This window comes from Gobio gobio (genome assembly GCF_949357685.1).
Source record: "Gobio gobio genome assembly, chromosome: 18".
Classification (NCBI taxonomy): domain Eukaryota; kingdom Metazoa; phylum Chordata; class Actinopteri; order Cypriniformes; family Gobionidae; genus Gobio; species Gobio gobio.
The window spans coordinates 39,770,597-39,787,345 of record NC_137111.1 but is presented as its reverse complement, the minus strand read 5'-3'; the positions used below and the strand labels follow the sequence as shown (position 1 = coordinate 39,787,345).

The following is a 16,749-nucleotide window of genomic DNA, read 5'->3' as shown; positions in this document are numbered from 1 at the left end:
TGTGAAAAAGCTTATTCAGGGCAGTGCTAAATAATAAAGCAAAATTAAATATTAAAGATCCCTCTTATTTATTTAATATTATATAGTAATATATTAAAACAAATAAAATGAATAGGGATGCATCGATATGGAAATTTTGGCTGATACCGATAACCGATAATTCTTTTAATTAAAAAAGCCGATAAATCTAAATCCAAATTTTTATATCATTTTTGAGATCCCGATTACAAAAACAAAACTCTCACCATTAAATCCATGTCCCATGCGCACAATTATAATGTTGTCATTATAATTGTATGTAGCCTATGTAACAGACTTATGCTGCACATGTCGCACTTAACTGTATTTTCCTTTTTGAAGTGATTCCAATCATATTTCAAGCGATTCAAAACCATCATGGTGGACAGTGTGCATCTGAAGTGTCTACGCTGAAGCAAAAGTCCATTATTTATATAAAACGATAACATAAAAAATGAACATGTATCGACTGATACCGATTTGGTGGCCGATATATCATGCATCCCTAAAAATGAATAAACCGAAGGATGAGTTGAAATTATACGTTGTGATGATCACTATTATGCCAGAAATGCTGTAAATAGAGCTTCTCTTGTATTGACGCTAACATTGATTTAATCTGCAAGGCCTGTGACTCTTAGTTCTCTCGTTTCTCATTGGTTCCCCCCAGTGGCTTGTAGTGCTGGGAGCCATTTGAACTTTGAACTGCTGTGTCTAAAAGTGAGCCCTGTAATGCTATCTCTGTCTCAAACTTCCTGTACAGTGCATTAACGTGGCATGGTTGTGTTGTTCAGCATCTGTATAGGCCACCAAATCTTACTTTCCACACACTTTTTTCAAACCGTTTTCATATTGTTCATTCATTATCGTGAGACCATTGTATATAGTAGAACATTAGAGAAAGGAGATGAAAAAGAGGGATGAGATGGGGCGAATAGAAGCATGTCTGTAGAATCTGTAGCTCTTGTTTTCTTTCTTCTACTAACATGTTCTCTGGTGTGTTGCTGCATCTTGTGTCTTTCATAACTTCAAATAAAACTGACTTTGCTGATCACAGCCTCTGCCTGTGTTCTCCTTCTCTTTATCTGTTTTGAAAGCATATGTGTGTTTTTCCGGTGAAATGTTTAAGCCTGGTGTTGGTGCGTGTGTGAGTTGGTTGTGTTGTGGCTGACTACTGAAACTGCTTGACTTTTTAATGGAGGTGGTGGTGGTCATGATTTTTCTGGGTCAGTGTTGCATCTCCTTCCTCCCCCCTCCACCTCCATCAACCCGCTCCAAACTCCTCGTCGCTTTTCCAAGCCCCTGGATGAATAGCCAGGTTCAGGGGGTCAAAGGTGAGGGGTCGCAGCAGAAGAGACTGCAGCAGAGCAGACTGTGGTAAAGATCGGAGGAAGAAATGTATCCGGACCTACAGAATTTTACATACGTTCATGGGCAAATTTCAAACCTGGGAACTTAAAGGAATCTTAAAATTGTGATTTTTACATTTAAATTTCTTTCTAGTAAAATGTTTCATTAGCTAGAAATTGCTGTTTTCTTATCCAGTGAGTGATTCTATAATTGGAGATACATTTTGCATTTCAAAAAGTTAAGAAGAAAAGAAACTCTTCTCTAACAGAAATTTTTTCCAGTATCTTATTGAAAACATATTCAATTTGAATAATTCAGTGCTTGCCAAACACAAGTTACTTCCTTTTTTACTTTAAACGAAAAATGTATTTCTTTATAGTATAGTTTGTCAACTCTTTAGCCAACTTTAGCCAAAAACTCCACTTGCTCGCATAAATGCTAGGAGCACATGGCATTATGATTTAAAGATTCATGATTAAAAGAATTAAAATTTCACTGTGTGATCAGTGATACATTTTGTTTTCCTTTTGATATTGTGGTAACAATTTTGACGTTTTACAAATTGACTTTTTAGATTCAAATATTTTCTCAGAGAGAGCAAACATACCTTTGAGTGCTACAGATCTTATCTGTAAGGGAAAGTGATGTAATTTCCTGTCTCACAGTTGTGGGAGATAATTTCTAAATTTTAAAGGAAAGGTAGGGTACGGTAACAGAACTGATGCAAGATTTATGGACACATTTTTATAAGATAAAATGTATTTTTAAACAATTTAATGTTGTAGAGTTAGGAAAATTACGTAGGACTATTTAAATAAAAATGGAATATCTCACTCTAAAAAATTCTGGGTTAAAAATAACCCAAATTGGGTTGAAAATGGACTAACCCAGCAATTGGTTTGTTTTAACCCAGCGGTTGGGATAAATGTTTGCTTAAAACAACCCAATTGCTGGGTTAAAGCAACCCAATTGCTGGGTTTGTCCATTTTCAAGCCAACTTGGGTTATTTTTAACCCATCATTTTTTAGAGTGCATGATATTCAGCTATATAAGACACTTTTTTTACAGAAAATATGATATTGTTATGGACTGCAACATGTGATCCATGACTATAAGTAACAAATTATTAACATAATTAAAAATATAACCATAACCAAAAAATAATGACTTTGGACACCAAATGTACCTGCAATTATAGAATCTCTCTAATCGTGGATAACTGGAAAAAGTAGAGTGTGAGAAAATACAATTATTTATACAGTATACTCTTTCTTTCTAAAATGATGAAAAGAAAAAAAAATGTAACTGTGGTCATGTGTGAGCCATATTTAAGAGATTTAGTACTGAACGTTTTAGTTTAAAGGGTTAGTTCACCCAAAAAAATGAAGAAAAAAATGCCACTATTTCCTCACCCTCATGTCGTTCCAAACCCATAAGAGTTTCGTTCATCTTTGGAACACAAATTAAGATCTTGCTGAAATCTGAGAGCTTTCTGTCCCTCCGTTGACAGCTACGCAACTACCACTTTGATGATTCAAAAAGTTCATAAAGAGATCGTAAAACTAATCCATATGAATTGAGCGGTTTAGTCCAAATTTTCTGAAGAGACACGATCACTTTATATGATGAACACATTGAATTTAGGCTTTTATTTACATATGAACTTTTTCGGGTGAACTATCGCTTGTAAAGCAACATATTTATTTCCAGATCCGGGTAAGTGATCATTGTGCTTGAGTGTGTTTGATGATGAGCTTGTGTGACACAGTGCCCTCTTTCACTAATGTGCAGTATGTAAATAAGAGTGTGGGGTTTTAACACTGCAGCCTCTCTGTTGGCAGGACGGCTCGGGCTCGTTGAAGCGCAGCGGTTCCTTTAGTAAACTGCGGGCCTCTATCCGACGCAGCAGTGAGAAACTGGTCCGCAAGCTCAAAGGAGGAGGCTTACGAGAAAACGAACCCAAAAATCCTGGGTAACTATCACCACTTCCATCCCTATTTTCAGACCAAACTTCCCCTTTCCAAAATCCCAAACCTTCCCACTGCGGACTCAACAATGGGTAGGCCAACATGACATCATGACCGTACACTGGAATAGGAACTTGAATGGCTGTATTGTTTGAAAACTGGGAGAGGAGAATGCTCAATCACACTTTTGGGAAGACACTGTTAAAATGATTCAATTAGAGTTTCAACTGAATCTCGAGGAGCAGGATTGAGTAGTTTAGGATCCCACAGAGACAGAATTACAAAAAAGGCGATCTGAAATTATGTCATTAGACTTTCTAAAAAATAATTTAAATATGGAGAGCTTAAAGTAAATGTCCCACCAAAAAGAAGGCTTTTCTTTTAAAAAAAGGTTGACAGGACCGGTTTTATAGAATGATCTCTTTAATGTGAGGAAGGCAGGTGGTTTACTACATGGAGATGGGATTTTGCACACTCTGATGACTTTATAATGAAGGAAAGTCCTGGTATATGCAGTCTTTCTCTTTCACTGCCCAGTTTTAAGTGGATGAAGGGCTTTGCTTGCTTTATTAACTGGGCTGTATTTTTGCACATGTATAAACCTGCTTTACCCTGAATGACACATTGACATCTAACATGACGGACGGATGACATTATGATGCAGTGTGTTCAGGGCGGCTCACTGGGGTTCCTAAAGCATCTGATTTGCCAGATGTGACTAACTTTCTCTCTTACCCTGTAAAATGCAATTTGTTTTTATTTATTCTTTGCATTTTAACTATATTTTCTGGTGTGTTATGATTACTTTGTTCATCTTTTTGCCTGGTGATTTTCTTGATGCCTTTTTGTCTGCTTGGATCTGTTTTTTTATTTTATTTGAGGACTTTTATTACTCTGTGCTGTGTTGTACATTTGTTTAAATTGAATAAACATTTCCATGCAAATTTGCTGTCAGCTGCATGCCTGTTTCCTCCATCTTCTGCCTTTTGGTCCCATTTGCTGTGTTATCCAATATTTCTTTTACCTCTCTTCTCATCTTCTCTTACCTTCTGTCTACCAACTCACTTGCAAACAACTTCTTTTTACTGTTTGAAATTCCCTTTACAATGGACCCTTTTCACAGACTAATGCATTTACACTGTTAACATGGTAAAAAATTATTATTATTTTTTTAAGGTAGGGTAGGCACTTTTCGGAGAGGCTAGCAATGGCGAGCTAGCTTTGAAAGTATAGGATTTCACGCTTCCTTATAGGGATAGTTCACCCAAAAATGAAAATTTGATGTTTATCTGCTTACACCCAGGGCATCCAAGATATAAGCAAATTTGTTTCTTCCGTAGAACACAAATGAAGATTTTTAACTCTAACCGTTGCAGTCTGTCAGTCGTATAATGCATGTGAATGGTAACAAAATCGATGAATAAAAATAAAAAAAACAGTAAAAAAAACATGCACAGACAAATCCAAATTAAACCCTGCGGCTTGTGACGACACATTGATGTCTTAAAGGAACACTCCACTATTTTTGAAAATAGGCTCATTTTCCAACTCCCCTAGAGTTAAACAGTTGAGTTTTACCGTTTTTCGAATCCATTCAGCCGATCTCCGGGTCTGGCGGTAGCACTTTTAGCATAGCTTAGCATAGATCATTGAATCTGATTAGACCGTTAGCATCTCGCTCAAATGACCAAAGAGTTTCAAAATTGTTCCTATTTAAAACTTGACTCTTCTGTAGTGACATTGTGTACGAAGATGGATGGAAAATGAAAAGTTATGATTTTCTAGGCCGATATGGCTAGAAACTACACTCTCATTCCTGCGTTATAATCAAGGAACTGTGCTGCCGTACCATGAGTGCAGCGGTGCAATGATATTAAGCAGTGCCTAAAAATAGGCTAACTTCCATCAACATAACCAACGTGACAACCTACTTGCTCAGGGAGCGCGACTATTTTCAGGCACTGCGTAATATCATTGCACCGCTGCACCCATTGATTCGTTGATTATTACAGGAATGAGAGTATGGTTATAGCCATATCGGCGAAAATCGCAACTTTTAATTTTCCGTCGGTCTTAGTACACGATGTAACTACAGAAGAATCAAGTTTTAAATAGGAAAAATATCAAAACTCTTTGGTCCTTTTTGAGCGAGATGCTAACGGTCTAATCAGATTCAATGATCTATGCTAAGCTATGCTAAAAGTGCTACCGCCAGACACGGAGATCGGATGAATGGATTCGAAAATGGTAAAACTCAACTGTTTAACTCTAGGGAAGTTGGAAAATGAGCCTATTTTCAAAAAAAGTGGAGTGTTCCTTTAAGACACAAATCGATTGTTTTGTACAAGAAACCAAACAGTATTTATATAATTTTTTACCTCTAATACATCACTCTGTCCAACAGCCTTGAGCGCGCCATCACTTCCTGTGCGTGAGGTCTGTAGTGTACACGATATGTTGCGTAAACTACGCCAGATCGTGTACAGACCTCACGCACTGGAAGTGTTCGGTTTCTCGCACAAACCGATCAGTTCTTAAGACATCAATGTGTCGTCACGAACCGTGGGGTTTAATTTGGATTTGTCTGTACATGTTTTCTTTCTCTTATAGATTTTGTTACCATTCACATGCATTATACGACTGACAGACGGGAACGGTTGGAGTTCAAAATCTTTATTTGTGTTCTACTGAAGAAACAAAGTCACTTATATATTGGATGCCCTGGGGGTAAGCAGATAAACATCAAATTTTCATTTTTCGGTGAACTTTCCCTTTAATAGCGTCTCCAAAGCCACGTCTCCTTCAAAACACATGAACGCGTACAGCAGGGAGCAAACAAAAGCGTCATGAGAGACGGCATTAAACTACCTCATGTCTCAAAGCACATTTTTTTAAACCACTAGACTTAGTGATTGCTATCAGGATGTGAAGAGACTTTCAACCAGCAAAAAAATTCTGGAACAAATCACTTACCCTGCCTTTAATATACATTTATATCACAATACTTTTAGATTAAATTACAGAAAACTAGTAAACACTGCTGTGTGAGGCTGAAGGAGTGACGGCAAAGTTGACATCTTTCTCTCTTCTGACCTCCCGTAATCAATCAATATTTTTTTCCTCTTTTGTAAAGTCATACAAATGTTATCATGGGTTTTTTTTCTTTAGCTATTGAAGCAAATGGGAACGAAAAATATATTTGTTGTATTTTCCATACACCATTATAGAAGTTTGACTTCTGCTTCTGAAAACCCCAGAAATGTGAAAAGGGTCCATTGCAGCTTCTTTTTGGTGTCTGTGTTTACTGTATAAAAGTTTGTGCAATGTCTGTTATAAAAATCACCCTTTTCGGTCTTAAAAGAATAGTTTACCCTGAAATGAACATTTTGTCATCATAAACTCACCCTCATGTCTTTCCAAACCAAACCCTAATGATTTTCTTAACTCCAAACAGCAACAAAAAAAGTCCAAATGACTCTTTCCAAGTATTTTAAAATCATACAACAGTTTTGTGTGGAAAAACAGACTGAAATTGAGGTCATTATTTACTACGTTTTTTTAAATTTTGCAGCGCTCAAATATAATTTTCCGTCTTTCATATTCAAACTGGTGTGTCGTATTCAGTTACAATATATGAGAAAACCAATTGCGTGTTGGCAACTTGGCATCGATGATATAAAACTTTTAACACTTTTATTCAGCATTTATAATTTGAATGTGAAAAATAGATTCGTACAGGCTTGAAAAACAACATGATGGTGAGTAAATACAGACCTCTTATAACCGAACAATCAGAGGATTGGATTGAAATAGCTCTGTAGTAATATTAAATTTTTTTTAAATGTATTCTGAGAATATTCATCTGTGAATAATGAGAGAAGTATCAAAAAACAAATGGCAGATGACTAACGTAACAGTGGCCACGTACACACTGTCAAGTTATAGAAGTGACATTTAAGTACTGGAGTGAAAATTACCACTTTGTGTGTATGGAACACGTCTCGCTCCCTAAAATGTGATGATTGACGCGGTTACCATAGCAACATTCTGGCGTCTCGAGTGTTTGGTATACACTATTTGTGATTAAAGTAATATTACAGATGTTTGGTGTTTTTGTATTTGTCTGTAAGGCTACTTCACACAGCGCTCTCTTTTAAGTGTTGCCATGTATACTTATAAGTGTTTGTAGGCTTGTTGTTTGGGTTTAGGGAGTTTTGAATGTGGACAGTTGCTGGTCAGTTTCGTTCTTGTGTTCAATTCGGATTTATTTTGGATTTTTATGGGCTTGTTGTTTTTTTTGCAGTTTTTTTCTAGCAAGATCTGGCAAAACGAATGAGTCAAAACTAGTACCTCTATCCCTGTAGGGTTTTTTTTGCTCCGCATATACAGAATAGAGACGCATCTATGATGCACGTTTAAATATGCCATTAAAGGGATAGTTCACCCCTTAATGAGAATTCTGTCATTAATTAAAAGTCTCTTCACATCACAAATGAGATATTTTTTATTAAATCTGAGTGATTTCTGTCCCTCTATTTACAGCTAACCAACTACCACTTTGACACTTCAAAAAGTCCATATGAAGTGAGCGGTTTAGTCCAAAGTTTCAGAAGAGACTTGATTGCTTTGATGAACAGATTGAATTTAGGCTTTTATTCACATTTAAACATTGATCAACGGACATAAACTGAAGCTCAACCAAACCTGTTTGACGCACAACAACAAACTTCATTGGTTCTTACAGAAACTCAAACGTGCCACATAACACGAGAATCAACCTCATTGGTTCTCACACGTTAAGTGAACATGCTTGAGCTTCCGTTTACCACAACTGATGTGTGCGTTGATGAATGTTTATATGTGAATAAAAGCCTAAATTCAATCTGTTCATCATAAAGTGATCAAGTCTCCTAAACCGCTCAATTCATATGGATTAGTTTTACGATCTCTTTATGAACTTTTTTTGAAGTTTTTTCAAAGTGGTAGTTGCGTAGCTGTCAATGGAGGGACAGAAAGCTCTCAGATTTCAACAAAAATAGCTTCTTTTGTGTTCCGAAGATGAACGAAAGTCTTATGGGTTTGGAACGACATGAGGGTGAGTAATTAATGACAAAATTTACATTTTTGGGTGAACTTTCCCTTTAACAGCTTGTTGCTCAATTCAGTTCCATACACACTAAATAGAATTTTTGTAAAAAATAAAAACAAAATTTTTCTGGAGTTCATTCAGTTGTAGATTGCGTTTGCCACTCCCTTAAATTACTGAACACTGTGTGTGAACAAAACAGGATTAAGCACTAATTGACAACTGAATTTAGCTGCAGTGTGTACATGGCCAGTATGTCATTGCATGTCTTTCCGTTGTGGTGTTTTTATCTTATCCACATTGTAAAGTAACATCATTGAGTGATTGCTTTTACATGTTTTAACCCTCACATTCCCATCCCTCCGTGACCCCTCACACCTGCCCTTTGACCTAACTGACGTGCTTGCATGTGGCTCTCTCGGATGCAGCATGAAGAGGGCCAGCTCTCTCGGAGTTCTCAACGAGCCGGATAAACCTGTGGGAGAACTCAAAGTAAGACGACATTGTTCTTTCCTACTCTTTCTCTCTCCTGACAGCTTTCTCCTCAGTTTTCCACTCAGTCTGTTCTTGCTGTCTGTCTCCGTCTTGTATATATCTGTTTCTTTTGGTCTCTCTTTATTTATTTATTTTTCTGGCCAGTCTTTTTCAGTCTCATGCTCTTGGATAAATCTGAGTTTTTTGAGGGCATCTATTATCAACACACCCACAGCTCTATCATTACCATATTAACACACATTCATTGACTGTATGTGTGAGATCTCACAGCGGTCACAGACTAACACATCTGATTGTGTTTGCTAAAATCCACAGTAACCACTGATGGTCTTGGGTTATAAAATAAACACTTTGTTTGGAAACAATCCTGAAGTTCAGCTAATGCATTGTTCAGTGTATTTCTAGTAACTAAAGAGATGCATATATTCACCTCAACAGCAGTATTTCACATTGTTCTTTGATCTGAAAATAAGTACACTATGAAATGAAAGTGTATTTTTGTAAGTTTTAGCCCACATTTGCTTTTCAGTTATCTATATGCTAACATACAAAAAGTTTAATCAGTTAAAAAGCATCAGAAACATCAAATGCTTTCTGGAATGTGAATGCCCCTCCCCCTATTACCACCTGTCACCAACTAGCCTTAGCAAGTAGCAAACCATTGTTGTAAACTAAACCTTGTGTGTCTGACATTGCGTACTGGATAAGTACATTTAATGAAACCAGTGCTGCCATTCTCAACAATACTGACACGGAAAACAGGAGAAACGTTGTGCGACAACGATCCAGTTAGGATACTTTCCAATCCACAAATCTCAAGCATTTACAATGGATTTAGTGTAGTAACACTAACTTGTAAACATGGTGTTGTGGCAGAAATGTGGGATATACATATAAAATTTTATTATATTATTGTACACATGGGTAAATATTAAAGGAGCAATGAAATAAAGGGCAAATTACAGAAACTTTTCTTATAATTAGCCTTTTGGTACAATTGTATTTATAGTAAATGTGTTGATAGACTAAATACCATAAAGCCATTCTAGATACCATAGAAACCATACTTTTTTACCATGGCAGTGAGGTGCCATGTATGGTTTAACCTGTGGTTATTTATGATACTATGGAAAACCAATGGTTAATCTGAATAAGAGTAGAGTGCAGATGTTACTGTTTGTTAAAGGTGCACTGTGTAAATTTTAGCAGTGAATTGCAACCGCCTCCCGCTCACCCCTCCCTTTCGCAGCACATTGAGAAGCTACGGTGGCCAACACAGGACAAAGATGTCGTCGTCTGAGACAGCAGAGAGTAGCTAGTGCCTTGTAGAGCAGTTTGTCCATTTAGGGCTACTGTAGAAACATGGTGGCGCAAAATGGTTACTTCACTGCAAGGGGGACCGCGGTGTATGTAGATAGAAATGGCTCATTCTAAGGTTATAAAAACATAACGGTTCATTATGTAAGGTCTTTATACACCACTGAAAACATAGTTATGTATATTATTTTGCATTTCTGTCAATAGATCCTCATAAATATTACACACTGCACCTTTAATGTTTCAAGCTAATGCTACTGTCAACACAAGTTACTGTCAAATTCCAAGAGATTATATATATATATATATATATATATATATAATGAAGGATAAGTATCCGGCACCTGGGCGTGTCCACAACATCAAATCTCGCCCCGATGAAGCGATGAACTGTCCCCAGCCTTAATGACATTTATTCATTTCGAGAATCTTTCCTTTAAAATTACCTCTTTTTTGTCCCCAACACTGTCCTGGCAAAATGTCAACTAATACAACTTTTAATGTGTGAATTGCTAATGGTATGAAATGTAAAATAGACTGCACAAAACAAGTAACGTTTCAGTTTACAAGAAGACATTTGTATATAACGTATCTTGAGGGTGACCAAACTTACCCTGAGCGGCCTTTCGTTCATTTCCTTCAGGATCTCCTGAGCTCAGTTTATTGTATCTTTCTTACAGGAACGAAATAATCGTCTAAAGAAGACGCGGGACCTGAGTTCCAGTCACACTGACCTGGCGCATTGAAGGTCTGCTGTTGGATGTCCCAATGAAGAGAGGTACTAGGAAGTCTCATCATCGGACTGACATGAGCTGTGTTTAGACTGGACTACCTTCTTCAGAGGTTACTTTTGCTCTCGAGTCTTTGTATATGTATTTAATTTCTGGTAAGTTAGCTGTAGAAACGATGTAGAAAAAAAGCTCAACCAGAACCAAAGTGCACAGCAAATTTGAGATTGTTCTGCAAAGATGAAAATTTGAGGAGAAATCTGAAAGTGGATGATGCTACTGGGACTCAGGTTGAGACAAGACACTCTAATGGCATTTTTTTTGCTGCTTTAATTGGATTTTTCTTTGTTTTATTTCGAGATGTACTTTGATGCTTTTTGGAAACCCACAACTATAGGACCGTTTTATAGTGACTTAAATAACAGAGGTGTGCATATCTGAGTGTTTATAGACAAAATTGTCACTTGTTTGAGTTTTCGTCCCATTTTGTCTGCCATTGATGACTTTAATGTTGTTCATACCTTGGGTTACACCAGAGGACCACGATGCTTCTGTAAAGTACTGATACAATCAAACTTATTCCCTTGATAAAGTGAGAACTGCACCGTGTTAATGAAGGTCAATGTTTACATGAGTTATGGTTCAGTGATGCACATTTTCTTTTGAGAAGAGGGAGGGACAGGCCTTATTTTTGTATCTGGATTATAACACGAGAAATAGGAAAAATCCTCCCATATAGTAAAAATAAAATGATTTTAGATGGTTTACGCTGCCATGGTTACATAAGAATGTGGATTACATCTCAGGACTGAAAGAACAGATTCAGTATGCAAAGTAACACTGCACTTTGAATGATCCCATAGGATAATGTTACACTTTCCAATCCATTAAATGTTACGAAACTAAATTGAGTTGTTTACCTCAGTTTTATCGCTTGCATTTGGTTCATAGATGCTTTCAGTTGATATAAATGTTTTGACTGGTTTTACTTCTTAAACCACCATCATATTTGCTAATGAGGACTGTAAACTGAATATTGAAAGTTTTCATGAACAATAAGCCTTTGTCTTTCTGTTATTTGTGATGTTATCTCGCATGGAGTTACAAGTACTGCTACTCCAGATGAAAATGCACTGGAATATGAATTCTGTCCCCAGATGTTTAGCTACAGTACCTGTTTGAAAGCGAGCGTGCCTTGTGAGTGCCTCAGGCAGGTTCTTACTAATGAATGTGGAAGTTATTGATTTTGTGTATGACGACAGAACAGTTTGAGCTCTTTAAGGTCAAATGTCAGTCAAGATTTTACAAAGTAAATAATTTTTAATACTGTGGTCAAATAAAAGCCCTATATATAAGTGTATCGTGTCATGGATCTATGCTAATATAGTGCACTGCTCAACTGGCCTTCTTGACTTTGTTTCTACTTTTTTTTTGTTCTCTGTATCCATGTAAAATCGTTATAACCTTTCTATTGGTGTAATATATTATATTACGGCCTGATGCAGTAATTCATTCGTCTTGTGTGTGTGTATAAGTTTTAACGCATGTTAATTCTCTGCATTGTGATAATGTGCAATAGGGTAGCTGCTGTTTGTTGGGTGGATTTGATCTCACATCCAATGTTTCATTGACAAAAGCTGGAAAATCTGTTCGGCTTGTGTGTTTCGGTCGTCTTTGTACTCTAAATGAATAAATATATAATTAGCATTTTTATACATGGAGTATCCACTTGTTTTACGTCACTAATTTGAGCTTTGCTACACACTTGTGGGACTAAAAGTGCCCTTCACATGTTTGAATTTCATTTTCAGACTGTTTATATGCGATTTATACAGGTATGTTTTTTGACTGTTGATCAGTTTGTTCAATTTGGCCTTTTTTTTTTTTTTTTTTGAGAACGGGGTTACTGAGGTGGCACTCCCTGAAGTCAGAGGTTTTTAATGCAATTGCATAGTCTTTACAATCTGATAAGATAGAACTCAACGGTTTCAATAAAATTTACCCAAAGGTAATATAGCATCAAAAATATTATTGTAAAACGACAAAACCTGTCTAATAGCAGGGACTGCTGTGACATGTATAACCCTCACATATTTATTTTTGTGGTTATTGATGTTGCATTTCTACTGTCCGTCTCTGTCTTCTACCACTTGTGTTCATTAATGTTTTGTATTTTGTTGTAAGTGTATGTTTGTGTGTGTATCCTGAATTTCGCACTGGACTCATGTATCTTCCACTTTCTCAGGCTGCCGCTGTGCTGGCTAAACTGCATTTACTGCCGTGTTTTTGGTGATGTATGTTGCTCTTAATATTATATGGTATAGTGTACATACTTGAATAAAGACAACAGAAGTACTCTACTATTGTAAGATTGTGTGGGTTTTAGTTCCCCCTGTTGGAGAGTCGAGAGTTATTAACATTCTGCGCATCACCTTCCTTATGGGGATTAGTGTGGCTGATATAGATATACATTGTAATGTAATCTTTATAATCTTACGGGTCACATTTTTAGGTGTTTTTAATTATGCTATACTTGTATAAAAAATGGTAGGTAAAATGTATTTTGGGTATTTTTTAATGCAAGCACAATGTAAAAATATGTACACAATACAAATTATTTGAATTAAAATGTTAGTACATAGTAGTAAAGGGATAGTTCACCCAAAAATGTAAATTTTGTCATTTACTCACCCTCATGTCGTTCCAAACGTAAGACTTTCGTTCATCTTCAGAACACAAAAGATCTTTTTGATGAAATCAGAGATTTCTGTCCCTCCATTGACAGCTACGCAACTACCACTTTGATGCTTCAAAAAGTTCATAAAGGGATCGTAAAACTAATCCATATGAATTGAGTGGTTTAGTCCAAATTTTCTGAAGAGACTTGATCACTTTTTACGATGAAAAAGATTTAATTTAGGTTTTTTATTCACATATAAACATTGATCAGTGAACATAAACAGAATATCAATCGAACCCGCTTAACGTGTGAGAACAAACCTCAAACTCACAACAAACGTGCTGCATAAAAAGAATGAACCTCAATTGTTCTTGCGGAAGCTCAAATGTGCTTCGTAACACGAGAGTGAACCTCATTGGTTCTTGCAGAAGCTCAAACATGCTGCATAACAAGAATGAACCTCATTGGTTCTTGCAGAAGCTCAAACGTGCTGTGTAACACACAAGAATGAACCTCATTGGGTCTTGCAGAAGCTCAAACGTGCTGTGTAACACACAAGAATGAACCTCATTGGGTCTTGCAGAAGCTCAAACGTGCTGCGTAACACAAGAATGAACCTCATTGGTTCTTATGGACGCTGCTTAATCGTGCTGTGAAACACTAATTAACCTCATTGGTTCTTGCAGAAGCTCGAACGTGCTGCGTAACACACAAGAATGAACCTCATTGGTTCTCACTGAAGCTCAAACGTGCTGCGCCATTCCCCATGCCATACACAAACTTAATCTAAACTGAATTTGTTTTAAAAATGTATTTATTGTAGATCGAAATCTATCTTATTTTAATCAGCTGCGCTGTTTTCCTTTTTCCATTTTCTGTTGTTGTATGTTGATAGTGGTAGTACTGTACTCTTGTTGGTGTCATTGATGTATTTCTGTTCAGAGAAGTCGAAGACAAATTTCCACTAAGGTGGACAATAAAGTCGAATGAACATATCTCACGGGACAGCTACAGGTACTTGGATGGGAAACTACTTCAGAGCTGTAGAGTATATTGGTAAAGAATAAACAGACTTTATGCAAATATGAGGATAATAGATATATATTTCATTAGTCAAATTCACAAAATGTACTCCCTTTTCAAGATTAATATCAATGTAGTACATAGGAAACCAATTTATTGCACAGGATGGATGCTTTTATTTGAACAACTTAAATATTTTTTAGGCTTTTACTAATCAAACAGTAAAAGTGTATTTTGTTATTTTCAAATGGTCTGAACAACAGTAACAAATACAGCAAACTAGACTAATAATAACATACATTTGCATTGATATTTCCTCAGATACAGGAGGAAAACAATTACAACAGCATTCCCACATTTCACAACTTAAATCAAACCAGTAATTCCACAGTCATATTCAGAGCAGCTGTGAAGATATTTCTTCACACTGATCTTTGGCTAGATGATGTTTTCCCTCATTCATGCTACATACAACTGTCTTCAGTTTTCTTTAAAAGAAAAAGAAAACAAAGAAGCCAATTCAGAGACTGTACAGCAAAGTCTTTATGTAAAAATGAGACGTACATTACAAATAAGCTGACAAACAACACAAAGATGCATCAAAAACTGCTCTTAGTAGTAGTGTTGATGACCGCAGTATGTTTAAAAGAACTGGGCTTTCCTTCAATACTTTTTCTTTCAAATTCAAAGAGATGCAACACTGTTTAAACTCCATTTGAAGTCCTTCCTTTTCCGCTTAACAACATTAATACTGATATAATGACTACCGCTGCACACAAACAGATTGCAAAGCAACCCGTATTGTGTGCTAATAAAAATCCAGAGAAATATTTGCAGCTCTGCTTAGCATAAACCATTTCAACAGTACAGAAATATAAAACAATAGTAGAAATGATGCATTCATCTTAAAGGAATGGTTCACCCAAAAATTTAAATTTCTTGATTATTTACTCAACCAAAGGCCATCCAAGATGAATATGACTTTCTTTCCTCAGCTGAAGAGAAATTAAGGTTTTGGAGGAAAACTTTACAGGATTTTCTCCATCTAATGCAAGTTGAATGATGCTCAACGTAGACCATTTTTTGATGATTAAAAAAAAAAAACATTTAGGCAGCTTTAAAGGGCTCCACACAGCTCCAGACAACGAATAAGGGTCTGCTAAAGCAAAATGATTAGTCAAATCAGAGAAATAAAAAATATACTTTCTAACACATGTGGAGCCCTTTTGAAGCTGCCTAAATATGGGGCCTCCATGGATCAGACTTGTTTGTTCAGCACATCCCACAGATGCTCGATTGGATTGAGATCTGTGGAATTTGGAGGCCAAGTCGACACCTCAAACTCATTGTTGTGCTCCTCAAAACATTCCTGAACCATTTTTGCTTTGTGGCAGGGCACATTATCCTGTTGAAAGAGGCCACAGCCACCCACCAGGGAATACCGTTTCCATGAAAGGGTGTACATGGACCACTTTTGATAGATACTGACCACTGCAGACCGGGAACACCCCACAAGAGCTGCAGTTTTGGAGTTGCTCTGATCCAGTCTAGCCATCGCAATTTGGCTCTTGTCAAACTCACTCAACTCCTTTTTCCTGCTTCTCACACATCCACTTTGAGGGCAAAATGTTCACTTAAGCTGCGTTTCCACGGCAGGAACTTTACCCTGGAACTAGGAACTTCGGGGTGGTACTCGGTGTGTTTCGACCGCAGGAACCAGGGTCTAAATGAAGTTCCGGGTAAATATTTCCCCCTCCAAACGGCCCTGCTCGCGAGGTAGTACTTTTTCAAAGTTCAGGAACATTCGGGGGTGGGACTTAGGCGCGCGAACATGCTGATTGGTTTAGCTCACGCAGCATTTTATTTCAACCAGCATTTTTAAAAGTCGGTAACACTTTAGAATAATGGTCATTAGTTAACTACATTAGTTAACATGAACTAATAATGAACTGCACTTATAAAGCATTTATTTATCTTTGTTAATGTTAATTTCAACATTTACTAATGCTTTATTAAAACCATGAACAGCTGGATTCATATTAACTAACGTTAACAAAGATGAACAAATACAGTAACAAATGTATT

The 16,749-nt window shown here is 36.7% G+C and overlaps 1 protein-coding gene across 4 annotated transcripts in view; it reads left to right on the top strand.

Annotated features, from left to right (window-relative positions):
- klc1a (kinesin light chain 1a) overlaps window positions 1–13,321 on the top strand; it is a 52,571-nt gene extending 39,250 nt beyond the window's left edge. For 2 of the 4 annotated variants that reach the window (XM_079842712.1, XM_079842711.1), the window contains exons 15-17: window positions 3,210–3,340; window positions 8,850–8,913; window positions 10,914–13,321. In XM_079842712.1, coding sequence (XP_079698838.1) covers window positions 3,210–3,340; window positions 8,850–8,913; window positions 10,914–10,979 — 261 coding nt within the window. In that variant the 3' untranslated portion in view covers window positions 10,980–13,321. The remainder of the gene's footprint in view (window positions 1–3,209; window positions 3,341–8,849; window positions 8,914–10,913) is intronic. The other 2 variants (XM_079842714.1, XM_079842713.1) reach the window with 1 other exon arrangement.
- Window positions 13,322–16,749: the final 3,428 nt, after the last annotated feature.